Raw genomic sequence first — 17,209 nt, 5'->3', positions numbered from 1 at the left:
GACCCTCAGATTGCGAGTCGAGCGCCCTAACCACCTGGCCATGCCGGGCCTATTAATGAGAAACTAAACAGTGATGGCAAATAGGGAAAATAGAGAAACAATATTGGAAAACGGGAAAAAAATTTAAAAACGAAAACGTAATATACAATGAAACATCTAGCTTAAACGTAGAAATATAATATTTGTGACTTGTAAAAAATTCATGAATATAAACCAATGCATTCAAAATAAAAAATTTATATAGTTTTAATCGCGCTTTTATTCTAAGTGCTTTGGATGTAGGTAAACTATATCTTTTTTTTTCTTCTTCTTTTTGTAAATATTTTGTAAACTTTTTCCCAAGGATTTTTAAAATGGTTTTTTTTTCTATACTTACATGTACATTTCAGTTTCTTTATTTTCCAATGAAATTAGCCCCTAGTGGCACAGCGATATGTCTGCGGACTTACAACGCTAGAAATCGGGATTCGATACCCGCGACGGACAGAGCACAGATAGCCCATTGTGTAGCTTTGTGCTTAACTACAAACAAACAAAAAAAACCAAATGAAATTAAAATGTGTAGGTGTCCGTGTGAAATGTATATATATATATATGTGTTTGTGCCTGTTTGTATGACAAACATTCGTGCTCTGAATGTTTATTATTGGGAATAATCCTACGTTTTCTATGCACATTTGCTTTTGCATTGAGTTCTTTTACCAAGCGTATAATTGGGACGAGGATAAATCTTTTAGAACATATTATAATGTTTCATTGTACTTTAAATTGTTTTGGCATAGGCCTTCATAACAAAGACATAAAAACTTCATTAGATATGCGTGAACTTTCTCGTGGTTTGACACACGAGGGTGTCTGTCTATACGTCATCATTGAGTATTGAGTGTAATTATAGGTCAAGGACCTAGAAAAGGCAATTATTTAATCATATAATATACAGTTTCAACTAATTATGAGAAATACTTACAGAGAAAGGCCTAAAAACTTCCAGTTAAGTGTGTGACATTTAACTGAAAAAAAATTTTTTATGTTCTTGGCTTTAGAACTACAGTGATAAGGAAGTGCACGTAAAATATAACGCAAGCGGAATGGCCAATACGATTACTTTATTGCGTTAAGTAGTATATTTTTTTCATAACATTTTATAGCAGTATCTTCACGAGTATCATTCGTCTTCATTAAACTATATTGTTACAAACTTGTTATCATTTTCTGGTGAATTAGAAATAACCCAGTCTATTCAGCTTCAGTATTAATCGTTTTAATGCAAATAAATGAAGTAGCTTTACTGATCATTTTTAAAGGTGTTTTTAACTTTTTCTTATTTCCATTGTTATTATTACATAATGTAGTGTAGTATTAGAAATTCTTTCGCGAAGAAGAATTGACACGTGATTTTTTGTCCTACCAGAAATTCTCAGCGAAACATTCAATACTATATTCTTGATGTTATATTTTAGGAAAAGTGCTGTGTTTAATGATCCGTAATCAACAAGAGTTCAGTAAAAGTGCTGTGTTTAATGATCCTTAATCAATAAGAGTTTAGGAAAAGTGCTGTGTTTAATGATCCTTAATCAATAAGAGTTTAGGAAAAGTGCTGTGTTTAATGATCCTTAAGCAATAAGAGTTTAGGAAAAGTGCTGTGTTTAATGATCCTTAATCAATAAGAGTTTAGGAAAAGTGCTGTGTTTAATGATCCTTAAGCAATAAGAGTTTAGGAAAAGTGCCGTGTTTAATGACCTTTACCCAATGAACAGATACCAATGAGGAATAAAAACTAGCTTTACGTTTGAGTTTCTCATTGAAAATTAGCAGTTTAATAGAAAACGTAATTAATTTATATCAAACACGTGTAAACAATGACTGAAACCACATCAGCTTTTCAAATTTCTAGACCGTCAAATTAATAATTTTGTTAATTATTCTATTTTATATAACTGCAATAGTTACAGAAGTTACGTTTCAAAAGAGATTTTAATTACAAAATTTATGACGGGGTCATCTTCCATTGCCTAGAACATTCTATATTAATAGGTATCTTCTTGAAGTTTATTACCCGTGATTAACCTACAGTAACATATTTATCTGAATTTCATATAGTTTTTTATTCTTTCAGAAGACGGATTCGACAATGTATGTCCCGAAATGATGGTGAAGGAGAGAAACTTCTCAGGTACGATTGTCATTCTGTTTTGGCCCGACATGGCCAGGTGGTTAAGGTGCTCGACTCGCAATCTGAGGGTCGCGGGTTCGAATCCTCGTTACACCAAATATACTCGCCCTTTCAGCCGTGAGGCGTTATAATGTTGCGGCCAATCCCACTATTCGTTGGTAAAAGAGTAGCCCAAGAGTTGGCGGAGGGTGGTGTTGACTAGCTGCCTTCCCTCTAGTCTTACACTGCCAAATTAGGGACGGCTAGCGCAGATAGCTCTCGTGTAGCTTTGCGCGAAATTCAAAACAAACAAACAAGTATTCTGTTCTAGCGTAAGTTAAAGAAAATTGTTCTCAAATAAGAATATCTACATCAATAATAAAAGGGCTGCGAAACGTTACTTCTGTTCACATATCAAGTATACAGAAAATCACTCGCGCTTAATAAAACGTTTTTTCTTCAAAACAATTCAAAATAAATTGAGCATATCTTGTCTTAAACCTTAACAGAGTAATGGATATAATAATATTTTACTTATCATATCAGCTTATATACGCTGTTTTAGCGTAGTGTCTTTTTTATCCTGATATTATTCACGTACAGTTTTAAAATGTTAATTTTCACTCTATATAATTTTTGCTAGCAATTACAGTTATTGTTTCTTGGCACTTGAGTATAATGTTCAGGTAATAAAAAACATGCAACGTTAAAACTGTTTTTAGCCGCTTTTTTCCCCAAGTACCAACTTTTAGCTCATAATTCGGTCATCTCATGGCCGATTTGAGATCTAATTACAGTTTTGGTCTCAAGAGGTCAAACTCTTTCGATTAACGTTTTGACCGCGCACAAGGTCTCATAGGTTAATTTACTCTGATCCCGCCTAAGATAATTTTGATTTGAGGGTAGGCTGGTAGAGATCATGATGAGTAATAAAATCGAATAGGGTATACGGGCGCCCCACGCTTCGTATTGCTGGCGGAAAAAAAAATATAGCTAATAAAAAGGAGAAAAAGGTCTTATAGATTAATTTACTCTAATCGTGCCTAAAAGAATTTCAAGTGCCACGGCTATTGAGGATTCCCTCTTGTTTATTGTGTAGCCATTTTAATGTTGTGTGTTATTTATTATTTTAGCAATTAGAATTGTTTTGTTTGTTTTTATAGGCTTCGATTTGATAAAAATCATTAAGTTAGAAGGGTCTGCGGTAACTTTCTCTGGAATTCGGAAAGTAAAAGGCTCCAACAACATGCACATTGCTTACCGTCTACATCCAAAGAAAATTCAACTCCGCCTACCTATGAGGTGAGTAGTGGTTTTAAGCTTTCAAAGACGGAGTCTGTCTTTAACATACGAATTTCTCATCGTGAGATAAAGTCGTCTCATTTATATTAAAAACTAATATCTGGTCGTGTTTTTTATTGCATATTTTCTCTCTTTTTTTTACATATTCTTTTTATTGTTAAATACTTTTCAGATTAGTTTTATAAACATTACTATAAGAATAATCTAATAATAACATTTTCATTATAGTGTTAGTTAAATTATAATTAATTTTAACATTACGTACAGGTTGTATGTAATTTAATTTGTGGCTGCTTTTGAGAATAGAGCGAAGACAAAACGGTCCTGGAGACTTGTTATTTTGAAAGGAAAGAAAGTGTAATACAATATTATCTTCGTGGATTCGATGAACTACAGTTAAACAGCTTATAAAAGTCTAAAAAATATATAAAGAAGAAAAGAATAAAGATGACAATTCATTAGGCATACAATGTTTACCAAAAAAAAAGAAAGTGAAATCTGATTGTTGACCTTTCTACGCCCCCGTTTTTGGTCTGAGAGTTCGATTTAATAAAGATTACTTTACTTTTTGTTCATTTTTCATTATAGCTTCTTTTCTTCAGCTCACTGTTCCCTCTCGGCTTGCCAAGAGAATTCTCCTTGATTGCTACTTTTCGAAAACGAAATTTTCGAAAAAAACCTTGGCATTTACTCCGAATGGAGGGGCTAGGAGGAGACACCCAGTTTGGAATAACGGTCAAGTCGAAGAAAAATCAGTTGGAGGTTTACATCGTTGATAATCAGAGGGAGTTGCAGACGGTCAGATTTCAAGATATTAATGTAGGTCTATTGTGTAAATATAGATAAAAATAAACATATTAGTATTGAACTGTGTATAATCTAGATGCATATCTAGAAATATTCTTAGCCCCCAAAAATTAAAATTACTCTGATTAATTGATATATCTCAAATGGACAATCTGAGAAGTGATGGGAGGATTCCATTTTCATTCGATCCGGCTAGCGTATATCCTCTAAAGATATACGTTGATATACATTTAAAAACTGCCCATTTATCAGTTCATTGAAAATCTTATCAACGAATTTAATAATCTTTTTTTAACGTTTCTGTAACTCAATTTGACGCACTGTTTCTCAACTTGACGCACTCTTATTTTAATATCTTTATATTTTTCTTTTGTTTAAGATTTTATTTTTTTCTGGTCTTCCTCTTTCCTATATATCAAATTCTTTACTTATCATGCTAATATAATTTTTGATGCTTTATCTTCTAAACAAATGTATTTCAATAGACTCCCGATTATGTCTTCCCGTTGAATCTTCAGATAAACTCCTTGTCTTTCGTTTTCAATTATCTTGTCAACTTCTTTTAAATTTTTTTAAAAAGTGTGATTAAGAAGTTAGCACACATGATCACATACAAAAGTTGTTGTGGTTTTCTCGTTTGAAAACTACTGAAACTTTATTTTTATATATTGTTATTTTAACCATCTATTTATTTCTTCTTATTGTCTTGCCTTTCAATGCTTGCTTTACATTCTCCCATTTATTAATATTATTTGTGTACTTGTGTGTAAAATGGATTTTCCCTCGTTGATACGTGAATAATGAATTTTTGAAAGTACAAAAACTTGACAGTGTGTTATATCACAAAATGTTACGTTTATTAAGAACGATTGTTTTTCATGATTATTTAAAATTTCCATTTAAAAAAAACAAATAAGTTTGTCTCTTGCTAGTAACTGAAATTTAACATCGAAAACTGAGGGATATCTTTTGCCCAAATATTGGAAATACGATTTTAGGAAACTTGCATCTAACACATCTCATGGGGACAAAAGTAAATAAGAAATATGAATATTTTAAAATTATATTCTAATTTTAATTTATGATTATTCTCGACAGGTAGCTCTCAGGCTTCTATATATATTTATATATTTCTCGTCCTGATAGAGAAGTTGTAAATTAATACACACATCGATAAGTCAAGTGGAGTTCTGATCGTAGCAAACTTGCTTTGAAGGCTTCAAGTGAAAAAACACCAAGTTTACATTAATATTCGTGTATTTTTGAATCACAACGAGAGAATCTACACGGACACTGTGCGAAGCGGTGAAATGGTTCGGAGGAGAATAATTTACCTCATAGTCTTCTTTAAAAAAAAACATAAAACAACAAAAACTATTCGATGGTCCATTACGCTTTTGCAAGTTACGTATGACTGGAAAATATGAGAAGTAAGGCTACCGATAGGGTGGTAACAGATCCTCTTAATGATACCCTAACAGGCTACCAATAGGGTGGTAACAGATTCTATTAATGATACCCTAACAGGCTATCGATAGGGTGGTAACAGATCCTCTTAATGATACCCTAACAGGCTACCGATAGGGTGGTAACAGATCCTCTTAATGATACCCTAACAGGCTACCGATAGGGTGGTAACAGATCCTCTTAATGATACCCTAACAGGCTACCGATAGGGTGGTAACAGATCCTCTTAATGATACCCTAACAGGCTACCGATAGGGTGGTAACAGATCCACTTAATGATACCCTAACAGGCTACCGATAGGGTGGTAACAGATCCTCTTAATGATACCCTAACAGAGCTGTAAAGTCAGTTTATACATGTTGTGTATACACATATTTTCTCTCTCACTTAAATCTTTCCAACAAAAAAAGAACGTACAGTAATTGCTTACTGTCACCGCCTTCATATTTGTTGAACATGTCATCAGAACATTACACGTTGTTTTTCTTTGCTGGCCGTGACACAGTTTCAACAAGAAAGTGCTCACTTTTGGTGTGTGTATTTTAGCTGCCAGCAGCTCCAATATGACTGGTGCATTACCAGTTTGCACGCGAATTCAAAGATAACGAAGAACAGACCGAAGCACAAGAATGAGTAACAAGTTTTAGCCAAAATAAATAATGACTACTTTAGGTGTACCGAAACGCAGAGTTTCAGAAGCAACATAGAAATAATAATAATATTATTATTCTAGACAAATATCAGATACTTGGCACCTTTTGTGCACGTATTTAAGCTCAAGGTAAATATATTCTACGGTACCTAATACTTTTGTAACAGCTTACTTATTTTTGCTTCAGTTCAGACATTTTTAGATAGTTGAGTGTAAATCAGTAGTGTGCCCGGACTCCGAATCCGAGTGTTCACGTTCAAAACATATTGCCACGAAAACGCGCTCTGAACATTCGAGCTATAGTTATATCCCACTATTCCATCAGACAAGAGTAACACAAGGTGGGGCGGTGGGTACTGTACACTGGCTGAATTCCCTCTAGTCTGTCAGTTCAAATCAGGGACGGCTATGCGTAGATAACCAACCTTTGTGTATCTTTGCGATATATTCTTGCGACAAAGAAACAAACTATTCGATATTTTATTAGAAACATATTTCAAGCTGCAAATTAACAAAACAAAAATATACCTATTACACCATAAAGTACATCTAGTAAAGTTACACAGTTAAAAACTAGTCGTGTATTGGAGGATAGGACATGCATCTCACTTCCGGCTGACCAAGGTTTAAATCCGTGACGGGGAGTACACTTATGTTTTAATTTTGATAAAGTATTAACGATTTTTAAAAATGTTATCTAGGTGTTTTTAATCAAAGTGAATATAATCAATACCACGAACTGAACAGAACTTTTACTGCGATAGCAACATGTAAAGAACGTTTCGTTTTACATCATCATCTTCGTACATTTTGCGTATAAATATCATCATAACTTCAAACTGGTTTTAACTAATTAATTAGTAAATTGATGGGGAAACATAGACTTTTGCTTGATTGATTTTTGTTTGATGCTATTTAGATTTATGTCCAACTAATTTACCATGATATTACTTGAATATGTTTGGAGTATTTATGACTTGGAACAGATAGTCCTCTCGTATAGCTTTGTGCAAAATTCAACGAACGAACAAAATTATGACTTGGAACTCTGTATTTGATTATGGTGTTTTTGTACGTTGTGTAATCAGTATATCTGATTTTGGCACAGTATTTGGATCAGTTTCTCATTCATATCAGTCTATACAAGGTATGAGATTTCAAAAATTATATGAAAAATATACAGTAAGAGAATATAATTAAAATTTGTTTATTAGTTTGATATGAAAGAGTCATATTTTATAATCCTAACATTTTTTACAACCATATATTGCATAAAATATCCAGTTGTATTTCTAATATTAAGTTTTGAAAAGTAAATGAAACTTGATTGCTCACTAAAGACGGCCCCCCAGTGGCACAGCGATATGTCAGCGGACTTACTACGCTAGAAACCGGGTTTCAATACCAGTGTTGGGCAGAGCATAGATAGCCCTTGTGTAGTTTTGTGCATAATTAAAAACAAACAAACAAACACAAAAGACGATTCTGATGTACAGTTGACGCAATCTTCAGCAAACAGACAGAGATTCTTACCTACAGTAGTACGGAATCTTCAACAAACAGACAGAGATTCTTACCTACAGTAGTACGGAATCTTCAACAAACAGACAGAGATTCTTACCTACAGTAGTACGGAATCTTCAACAAACAGACAGAGATTCTTACCTACAGTGCCACGGATCTTCAACAAACAGACAGAGATTCTTACCTACAGTAGTACGGAATCTTCAACAAACAGACAGAGATTCTTACCTACAGTGCCACGGATCTTCAACAAACAGACGACGATTCTGATCTACAGTAGACGCAATCTTCAACAAACAGACAGAGATTCTTACCTACAGTGCCACGGATCTTCAACAAACAGACAACGATTCTGATCTACAGTAGACGCAATCTTCAACAAACAGACAGAGATTCTTACGTACAGTAGCACGGAATCTTCAACAAACAGACAACGATTCTGATCTACAGTAGACGCAATCTTCAACAGACAGACAGAGATTCTTACCTATAGTAGCACGGAATCTTCAACAAAACAGACAAATGGATTAAAACTATAGTACCAAAAAATATTCAACAAAAAAGACAACGATTCTTATCTATAGCACTACGGTGTCTGTATCGGCTAGCAAGGCTTTAGTTATTTAAACCGGTTGTATCAGTCTTTCTTGAACTATTGAAGCATTGCACGTATGTAAGGTTTCTCTAAGTCTGAAGCCAATGAACTGATACTTCAATCTTAAGTTCAGTCTTATATTTTTATGGTAAATTCTTGGAAGTATCAGATGTACTATTTTAGATTTCAGTCAGCGTTATGATCAATAACGGGATATTGCAATGACAAAAAGTGGACGACTCTTACATGGTTAGGTTTCCAATGTCATGTGTCATGTTTGAAATTTATTATGATTTTTTCAAAAATTGTTTTCTAACTTGAGCTACATGGAATTGAGTGTAGATTTAGGTATACTCGTTTGTTCTTGCATTGGGTAGGAAATCTCATGTTGTCTTCTATGCGTCTTCACAGATCAATGATAAGAAGTGGCATAAGATAGCGATCAGTGTGTTCAAAGATAGTGTCAAGTTAATGATTGACTGTCGGAAAATGTCATCATTTCCAATCAGCCATCCTGCATTAATTGATGCGAAGGGAGAACTTATCATCGCAAAATATGTCAATGAAAAGAAGGGTGTACCTGTAAGTATGCTTTCTGCTCATTATAAAACTTGATAAACTGATATGCTTGTCGTACAGAGTTGGTCATTGATGGGAAACTTTCTATGTACATTCAATAAGCTACCTTTTACTTTGCTATGTGCGTTATGCATAATATTATCTCAAAATATACACCACCATTTTGAACTTGAGCTGTACACAACTCAGTGATTATTGACATTATAAACATTGTCTTTATAGTAAAAATAGCTAGAGATTATACCTTTTCAGTACCTCTATCAATTACAGTTTACCTTCTTCAGTACCTTCTAATAATTACAGCTTATACCTTTTCCAGTACTTACTACTAAGTACAGCTTACCTTCTCCAATACTTTCTACTAATTACATCTTACCTCCCTCAGTACTTTCTAATAATTACAGCTTATACCTTCTCCAATACTTTCCACTAATTACATCTTACCTTCTTCAGTACTTTCTAATAATTACAGCTTATACCTTCTCCAATACTTTCCACTAATTACATCTTACCTTCTTCAGTACTTTCCACTAATTACATCTTACCTTCTTCAGTACTTTCTAATAATTATAGCTTATACCTTTCCAGTACTTACTACTAAGTACAGCTTACCTTCTCCAGTACTTTCCACTAATTACATCTTACCTTCCTCAGTACTTTCCACTAATTACATCTTACCTTCTTCAGTACTTTCTAATAATTACAGCTTATACCTTTTCCAGTACTTACTACTAAGTACAGCTTACCTTCTCCAATACTTTCCACTAATTACATCTTACCTTCCTCAGTACTTTCCACTAATTACATTCGTGGAAAGTACTGAGGGAGGTAAGATGTAATTAGTGGAAAGTATTGGAGAAGGTAAGCTGTACTTAGTAGTAAGTACTGGAAAAGGTATAAGCTGTAATTATTAGAAAGTACTGAAGAAAGTAAGAATTATTCCACCTGTATTCTTAAATACATTCAGCTCGATAAATCGATGACGTGACATTACTATACATTATCGTCGACTTTTGAAATCGATCGATTGGCGACAGTGCTGCACGTACGTAGTTAATATTAATTCAGGAATTTATTCTTTATAGGTTACTTAGTGTAAGAGTAGGCTTAGCTATAACCGTGATTATTTTGAAGTAAAACAAGTTTTTGAACTTTAACTGTTTTTCTTTTAATAGGAGTAAGGAACTGCTGTGAAAATAATTTTGTACTCTTTGTTCTTTAACCAACCTTCAACTTTTGTTTCTAAACATATCTGTGAAAGTCTTCTGTCAAACTGAAAGGTAATCTTATTGAGAGCATGATAAATTATAATAATATTTCTTATTGTTGTTCTATTTTAGATAGAGCTACAGTGGATGGTAATAAACTGTGACGCCTCGTGGCCAGAGTTGGTAAAATGCGATGAGCTCATTGTGAGTTTATTAATGTTTTCAAGTCATATTGAGTAAAAAACCGGATGTTTTTAAAAGAAACGTCAAACTTTTGTGTACCTAATATTTAATATTATATCATCGTATGATGTTTTTGAACTTTATAACAGTTTTTCTTTTAATTGGAGTAAGTAAGCTTGGTGTAATAGTTGATCAGTCTCTTAAGCCACCCAAGCAGTATACTGTTGCTAGTGGTAACGCAAATGGGATTTTAGGTTGTATCTACATAAATATTGAATACAAGTCTAAAGAGGTTATAATTCCGTTGTATAGGTCACTGATTAGGCCACATTTGGAGTATTGAGTCTTGGGCTCCTAACCTTAGGAAGGATATTGTATTGTTGGAAAGGGTTCAGAAAGAGTTATAAGAATGGTGCCTGGGATGGAGGGGTTCTAATACGAGGAGAGGTTGAAATCTCTCAAATTGTTCTCTCTTGAAAAAAGAAGAGTTAGAGGGGATCTGATTGAGGTGTTTAAGATTGTAATAGGAATTGATAGTGTTGACGTGTCATCTTTTTTCTTACTTAACAGTGAGAATAGTAGGACTAGGGGACACAAATATCAATTGTGGCAGAATAAGAGTCATCTTCAGCTAAGACAGTTTTATTTTTCTAACAAGGTGGTTGTCCTTTGGAATAGGTTGCCTTTGGAAGTTGTGGAAACAGTAAATTTAAGTGAGTTTAAGAGAAAATTTGATAAGTATATGAATGATAATGGTTGGCTTTAAGATTTTTTTAAATTTATTTATTAAGAGTTTTAGTTTAGTTTAGAGGATGGGACAGACGAGATGTCCAAGACCAATAAGTCCCACATTGTCCCAAAACATTATGTTATGTTCAAAGTAAATATGATTTATTTCTTTAAACCATTAGCAAAAAATATTAATGTTGAGGTTATACAAAACATTTTGAAATTTTTAACCCTAGAATTACCGATTAAAGTCGTCCCTATGGACTCTATTGACTTCCTACACATATTTTTCTGAGAGAAAGGGTTTCACTGTCTATAAAACGTCAGTGACCAAAAAAAAATAACTCTGTGAGTAAAAAGGAAATATATGAAGCTGTAACTGAACTGTGCTAATATGTCATTACTCTTGTGTCTTAATAACTTATTTATATAGTTTATTACTTGTGGGCCCATGAGTTTGTCGGTTTCACTGAAAGAGCCACTCAAACACAGAAATTTAACGAAATGAAAGTTACTATTGTAATTAATCCCAAAAATTACAGGGCATTTTACATACAAAATGAACGATTTCGCTCCTTTGTTTTTGGTCAGTTCGTTACACTGAGTGTTGTAACAGATAAAATTGATTAATATGATGCAATTAGAGCATCCAACCGGTACTGATCAGTCTTTAAACAAGGCGGTAATTTAAGGATTAAATCTGTGTATTCTACAAGATATCAAAGTTACATAATGTCAACACACATATTTAACTAAAAACATGAATCACAAATGAAACCTGATTATGTTGTAATAACTAACAAGATAATCTCGCAAAACATATCCCTGACGGAGGTGTATATAAAATTCCAGATATCCTAGTAAGTTTTAAAATGCTCTTAATTGGTATGCATCAGAAATAAAGAGTTTTAACTCAACTGGTTAAGTTTTTTTCTACTAGTTTTTTTTTTTTTTGAGTGATTAAATATATTTTGACAAAAAGCAAGTAGAGTCAACTAAGAGTCTGAAGACGTTGAAAAATTGGTCTTAAGCGATTACTTTTTTTCACCCTCTAATTTCTTAGAACTAGTAATATTATGTCGCGTTCATTGAGTCACTAGGGTAACTTGGGACGCTTAGATTTTCTTGGCTGACTAAAGGCATCTTGCAATTAGAAAATGAATTCCATAAAGTTTTGATAGGAAGCAAAACAGATAACGAAGCTCAAAGTTTCACAGTTTTCACTTCTTTATTAAACAATCCAACTTTTGCAATACGCTTTACATCAAGTGTAAAAATATCGTAAATTATGGTGATGTATCTACAAGCTGCATTATTAGTGATATAATTTATTAGGACGTGAATGGCTTATAAGCAAAGGAAAAGAGAGTCATTTTATTTCGTCTAAGAACATACATTATTGATAAAAAAGACCGTAGCCTAGGTTTACACCATGTAACTTTTTAGGAGTTTTCTGTCGTATTTTGACGTGTTTTTGGCAGAATATTTATATAAAAAATACATACGGAAGTATGCTATTAAAAAGTACCTTCTGCTACCTGTCTGGAAAGCAAGTGAACCAAATCATTCATTAAATTAGTTTATATAATTATCTTTTCAGACCTCTAATAGGATTCGAGAACCTCAAGGTGCAGAGAATGAGAATGTTTGTGCAATGTGTTCTCTCTCTCTCTATATATATATACATACAACATCTACTGTTTCATAAATATCGCCCCCCAGTGGCACAGTGGTATGTCTACGGACTTACAACACTAGAATCCGGGTTTCGATACCCGTGGTGGGCAGAGCACAGATAGCCCAATGTGTAGCTTTGTGCTTAATTTCAAACAAACAAACAAACATAAATATCGTATCTCAGTGATTAAACCCCTGGTGACAATATTAACTTACTTGCGTTCCATTTAATCCTGATGTTCCGGACGGTTATAGTCGCAATGTAGTAAACAATGAGGATTAAGATAAAAGCAGTTGAAAATTCTATATACATGAAGATAAATCTTAATGCTTTGGGTTATAGATTTAAATAAAGAGTAAATTATTGATTTAAGGTATACTCCTTTGAGCTCTGCAAACTTTTCATCACACTGCCAACTTTCTCTCATAAATTCTTAGAATTACTAATATATTGTTTTCTACTCGTTGACGCTGTAGTTATTTGACCAGCTCCAGGAACAAGAAAACTAGCTTGCTGGTTCTCGGTTCTTGTGCATGATAGTAAACTTAATTGAAATAAAATAATAATTATAAAAAATGAATAATAGGTATTCGAAATAAAATAGATAAATATTATTGTATTATTAATCTTCACCATAAAAATGTAATTTGTAAATAACTTAAATAAAACTGAAAATAATTAACAATTCATTTACTTAATCTTGTGCACACTATTAAAATCGTTGTTCACGAAAATTGGTGATATAAATACCGCCTAGACCACTACTATGTTTGTCTTATCCCAACCGACCTGATGAGCCCTGGTATTAGACGAAAGACCTCCTCGGCAATGTATATGGCAGATTTAGTGTAGTTGACATATTATAAAATAGTCTTCTTTGCTTTCATTCATAAGTTGTTAGGAAGTTCTAGAAGGTTAAGAATACAGAATGTAATCATGTTAATTAAGAAAAAATAGTAAAGCTTGTTTGGATATGTTTGCTAAGTTATGACGATATCTAAGCTGTCGATAAAATACTGACTACACTGTTTATTGATATATATGTATTATCAGAACCTAACCAATGAATTACTAATTGAAGTCAGTTAAGGTCTATTAGTATAATATACATGCAACTCATTAAGAAACAAAATATTATTAAAGTTTTATTTTATTGACGCCTGTTTCATTAACCATATTACAAAAGTAAACGCAAACTGACTGTGTGATAATTTTTCAGGGCCCTCCAGGACTGCCAGGTTCACCAGGTATATCAGGTTTAGAAGCTGTGCCTGGTGCTCCTGGGCCAAAGGGTGAGCCAGGAGTTTCAGGAGTTAGAGTAAGTCATGGAACGTACTTGATTAAATCAGAAGACGTTTTACAATTTCTAACTCTTTCTTTCAGATATTGTTGTTATCGTCGTATTTTAGCTTGTCCCAGAATATTTACAACTAACAAAACTTGTGTCATATCTCGGGACATCCCTGTATGCCCAAAAAGTAGGAATACGGGAAACGTGCCAATGTTATATAAAACTGTGAAAACAGTTTGAAATATTTCTGTAATGCCCCAGTGCCTAGTTGCCAAATTTAGAAAACCGCATTTTTGTACGTTTCTCTAGTTTATTTTTAAATAAAGGGTTGTGTGAGAAATTATAAATGATGTACTTGTTATCCTTTAAGACACTGAAAGATAGTTTATTCAAAGCTTTCATAATAAATATTTTATATCTGATTTTTATGCCACGCTGAAATACATTCTAATGAATCATTTCTGATTGTAAAAGCTGAATATTTAGATATCGAGACTATACTTACAAAAAATTGCACGATTTATTTTTGCTGCTTGGAAACATCTGACATATTCAATTATAAATATTCGGCACTTATGTAATCGAATATATAATTAAAACGCCATGTTTTATGTTTACACAATTAAAAATTTAGTAATGCCATCAAACGCTTCCACTTAAAAACACTCTACATGTGATATGTTTCGACACTTTTACGCCATCTTCGGGAGATATTTACAAGAAAATTTACACTTTCTGCATGTCATGAGGTATTAAGTTCCAGAGTTATTTACATAAGTCACTTGTCAACGTTTACAATATGTCACGCCACATATCACTTAAGTGACTTGATGGCCCTTCATCTCAATTTAATGCTTGTATTTTTATTGTATTATATATCTAATGTTTCTCAGATATTTAAAGCAGTAACATTATGACGTTGAGCTAAGATTGTAGTTTTGTCCCATAGAATTGTGTGTTGCATTGTTCGTAGGTGTTTTGCTATAATTGAATTTTCCATATTATTGTCCCTTACGTACCCTTTAATGTTCCTGTAATGTGCACTTTAAGTCTCTTTTAGTTTGACTAATACAAGTACCACCATATTCACATTCTATTTTATCTTTATTTTACCTTTGGTATTCCCTTACGTTTTCTTTATCTTATTGTTGGGTTTAAAGATGGGACAAAAGTTTTGTTGTTTCTAAAAGATATTAAATAATTGACCTGTTAATTATTTTATCACTTTTATTTTTCTCATAAAACATAGTATTTTAACATAGTATTTTCAACTAACATTGGATTTTTTACTAAATTTATTAAATGTTCTGTGTACTAGACTTGGTGTAACTCCCCCTTTCAACCGCTACGTATTTAATTAATAACAATTCATTACCTAAATCTGCTGGTCTAGAAAACATATTTTATCCCTCTGTAAACTTAAGGTAAAATGTAAAAATTTCTTCGTATTTTTGTATGAAGTGATTCTTGGCATGGCGGCAAGACAACATCAAAAAGTTTTTTTTTGATAACCTGACGTTACTAAATTGCCATCTATGTACTTTTCGACAAGTACGTTTCGAAAAGGAAGACGGTTATGTCCAATTCCATACATAAATTGAATTGATGGTTCTATACTAAATAACTAGGAAATTTGTTTAACTTACTCTTGCCATGCCGCCACACCAAGAATGTGTCATTTACGTACACCTCCAACTGGAACTTTGCTTTACTCAATGCTTCAGTTTCAAATATATCCATGTAAAGCTCACATAATAATGGTGACAAGGGGGAATCCAATAGCTAACCCCTCTTTTTGTTTAGAATATCCTTCCTTTTTTATATTAACTACTATTATCACTTGATGCAAATATCGTTATTCGTCAAAACTCTAGTAAATTAACCTATTAGATGTTTTGCAAATAAATTAATAGACAGTCGAATTTCAGCAGTTGATATTATGGATGTGTCGAATTTAACAAGAGTGTATGTTGACAACTCATTAGATGTGTCGAATTTAACAAGAGTGTATGTTGACAACTCATTAGATGTGTCGAATTTAACAAGAGTGTATGTTGACAACTCATTAGATGTGTCGAATTTAACAAGAGTGTATGTTGACAATTCATTTATCTAATTTAATCAAAGTATAAGTAGTGAATCCCTCTGTTACCTTTGTTATGTAACCTTTACATAGACATGTTTGAAACCGAAGCATTAATTAAAGTAAAGTTCAAGTAAATGTGTTTGGATAAGTTTGTTTGTTTTTAATTATGCACATAGCTACACAACGGCTATCTGTGCTCTGCCCACCACGGGTATCGAAACCCGGTTTCTAGCGTTGTAAGTCCGCAAACATACCGCTGTGCCGCTGGGGGGCGTTTGGATAAGATACGTAGATGCCACATGCTTCACGTGACGGCAAATCTAGTACACAGAGCATTTAATAAATTTAGTAATAATTCAATGTTAGTTAGAATACTGTGTTATAATCTGTTTTAAAAAATAAAAGTGAAACTTTGACTTTACCATATATTCTAGAATTAACAGGTCTATTATTTAATGTTTTTAAGAAACAACAAAACTTTTGTCTCATCTTTAAACCCAAGAATAACATAAAGGAAATGTTAGGGAATACCAAAGGTAAAGTAGAGATAAAAGACAAAACTGAGATTTATAAAATAGAATGTGAATATGGTAGTATTTATACTGGTCAAATTAAAGGGAATTCAAAGTTTAAATTACAAGAACGTGATGGGTATGTAAGGAACAATAATAAAGAAAATCCAACTACAGCAGAACACGTAGAAACAACCCCACGACACGCTGAAAGAATAGACTGCCTTGTAAAATAACTCCTGAAGACGACGTAGAAACATGTTAAGTAAAAACAGTTTAATAAACTGTTAATTGTGTAAACAGAAGACGTTGCACTTTAATCATGTATTCGATTTTAACTTGACACATTTACCTACAACTTTACTCAAGAAGATGGAATCCTCCTTTGATGCTCTGGTCAATTATATAAAGAGCTTGTTTGTTTTTGTTTTTTTTTAATTTCG

At 33.0% G+C, this 17,209-nt stretch overlaps 1 protein-coding gene and 1 long non-coding RNA gene across 2 annotated transcripts in view; both read left to right on the top strand.

The window, feature by feature from the left end:
- The window catches only part of LOC106474036 (collagen alpha-1(IX) chain-like), a 33,272-nt gene extending 20,365 nt beyond the window's left edge, over nt 1-12,907 (top strand). The window contains exons 3-8 of the mRNA XM_013934721.2: nt 2,117-2,173; nt 3,316-3,454; nt 4,057-4,273; nt 8,912-9,082; nt 10,420-10,491; nt 12,800-12,907. Of these exons, the coding sequence (XP_013790175.2) occupies nt 2,117-2,173; nt 3,316-3,454; nt 4,057-4,273; nt 8,912-9,082; nt 10,420-10,491; nt 12,800-12,907 (764 nt within the window). The remainder of the gene's footprint in view (nt 1-2,116; nt 2,174-3,315; nt 3,455-4,056; nt 4,274-8,911; nt 9,083-10,419; nt 10,492-12,799) is intronic.
- A 1,189-nt stretch (nt 12,908-14,096) lies between these two features.
- The window catches only part of LOC111089603, a 7,783-nt gene continuing 4,670 nt past the window's right edge, over nt 14,097-17,209 (top strand). The window contains exon 1 of the long non-coding RNA XR_002613831.1: nt 14,097-14,195. This is a non-coding gene — a long non-coding RNA (uncharacterized LOC111089603). The remainder of the gene's footprint in view (nt 14,196-17,209) is intronic.

The sequence above is a fragment of the Limulus polyphemus genome, unplaced genomic scaffold, assembly GCF_000517525.1.
Source record: "Limulus polyphemus unplaced genomic scaffold, Limulus_polyphemus-2.1.2 Scaffold6747, whole genome shotgun sequence".
In the NCBI taxonomy this organism is placed as follows: Eukaryota; Metazoa; Arthropoda; class Merostomata; order Xiphosura; family Limulidae; genus Limulus; species Limulus polyphemus.
Note: the sequence above shows the minus strand (reverse complement) of the source record. Positions and strands in the feature narration are given on the sequence as shown.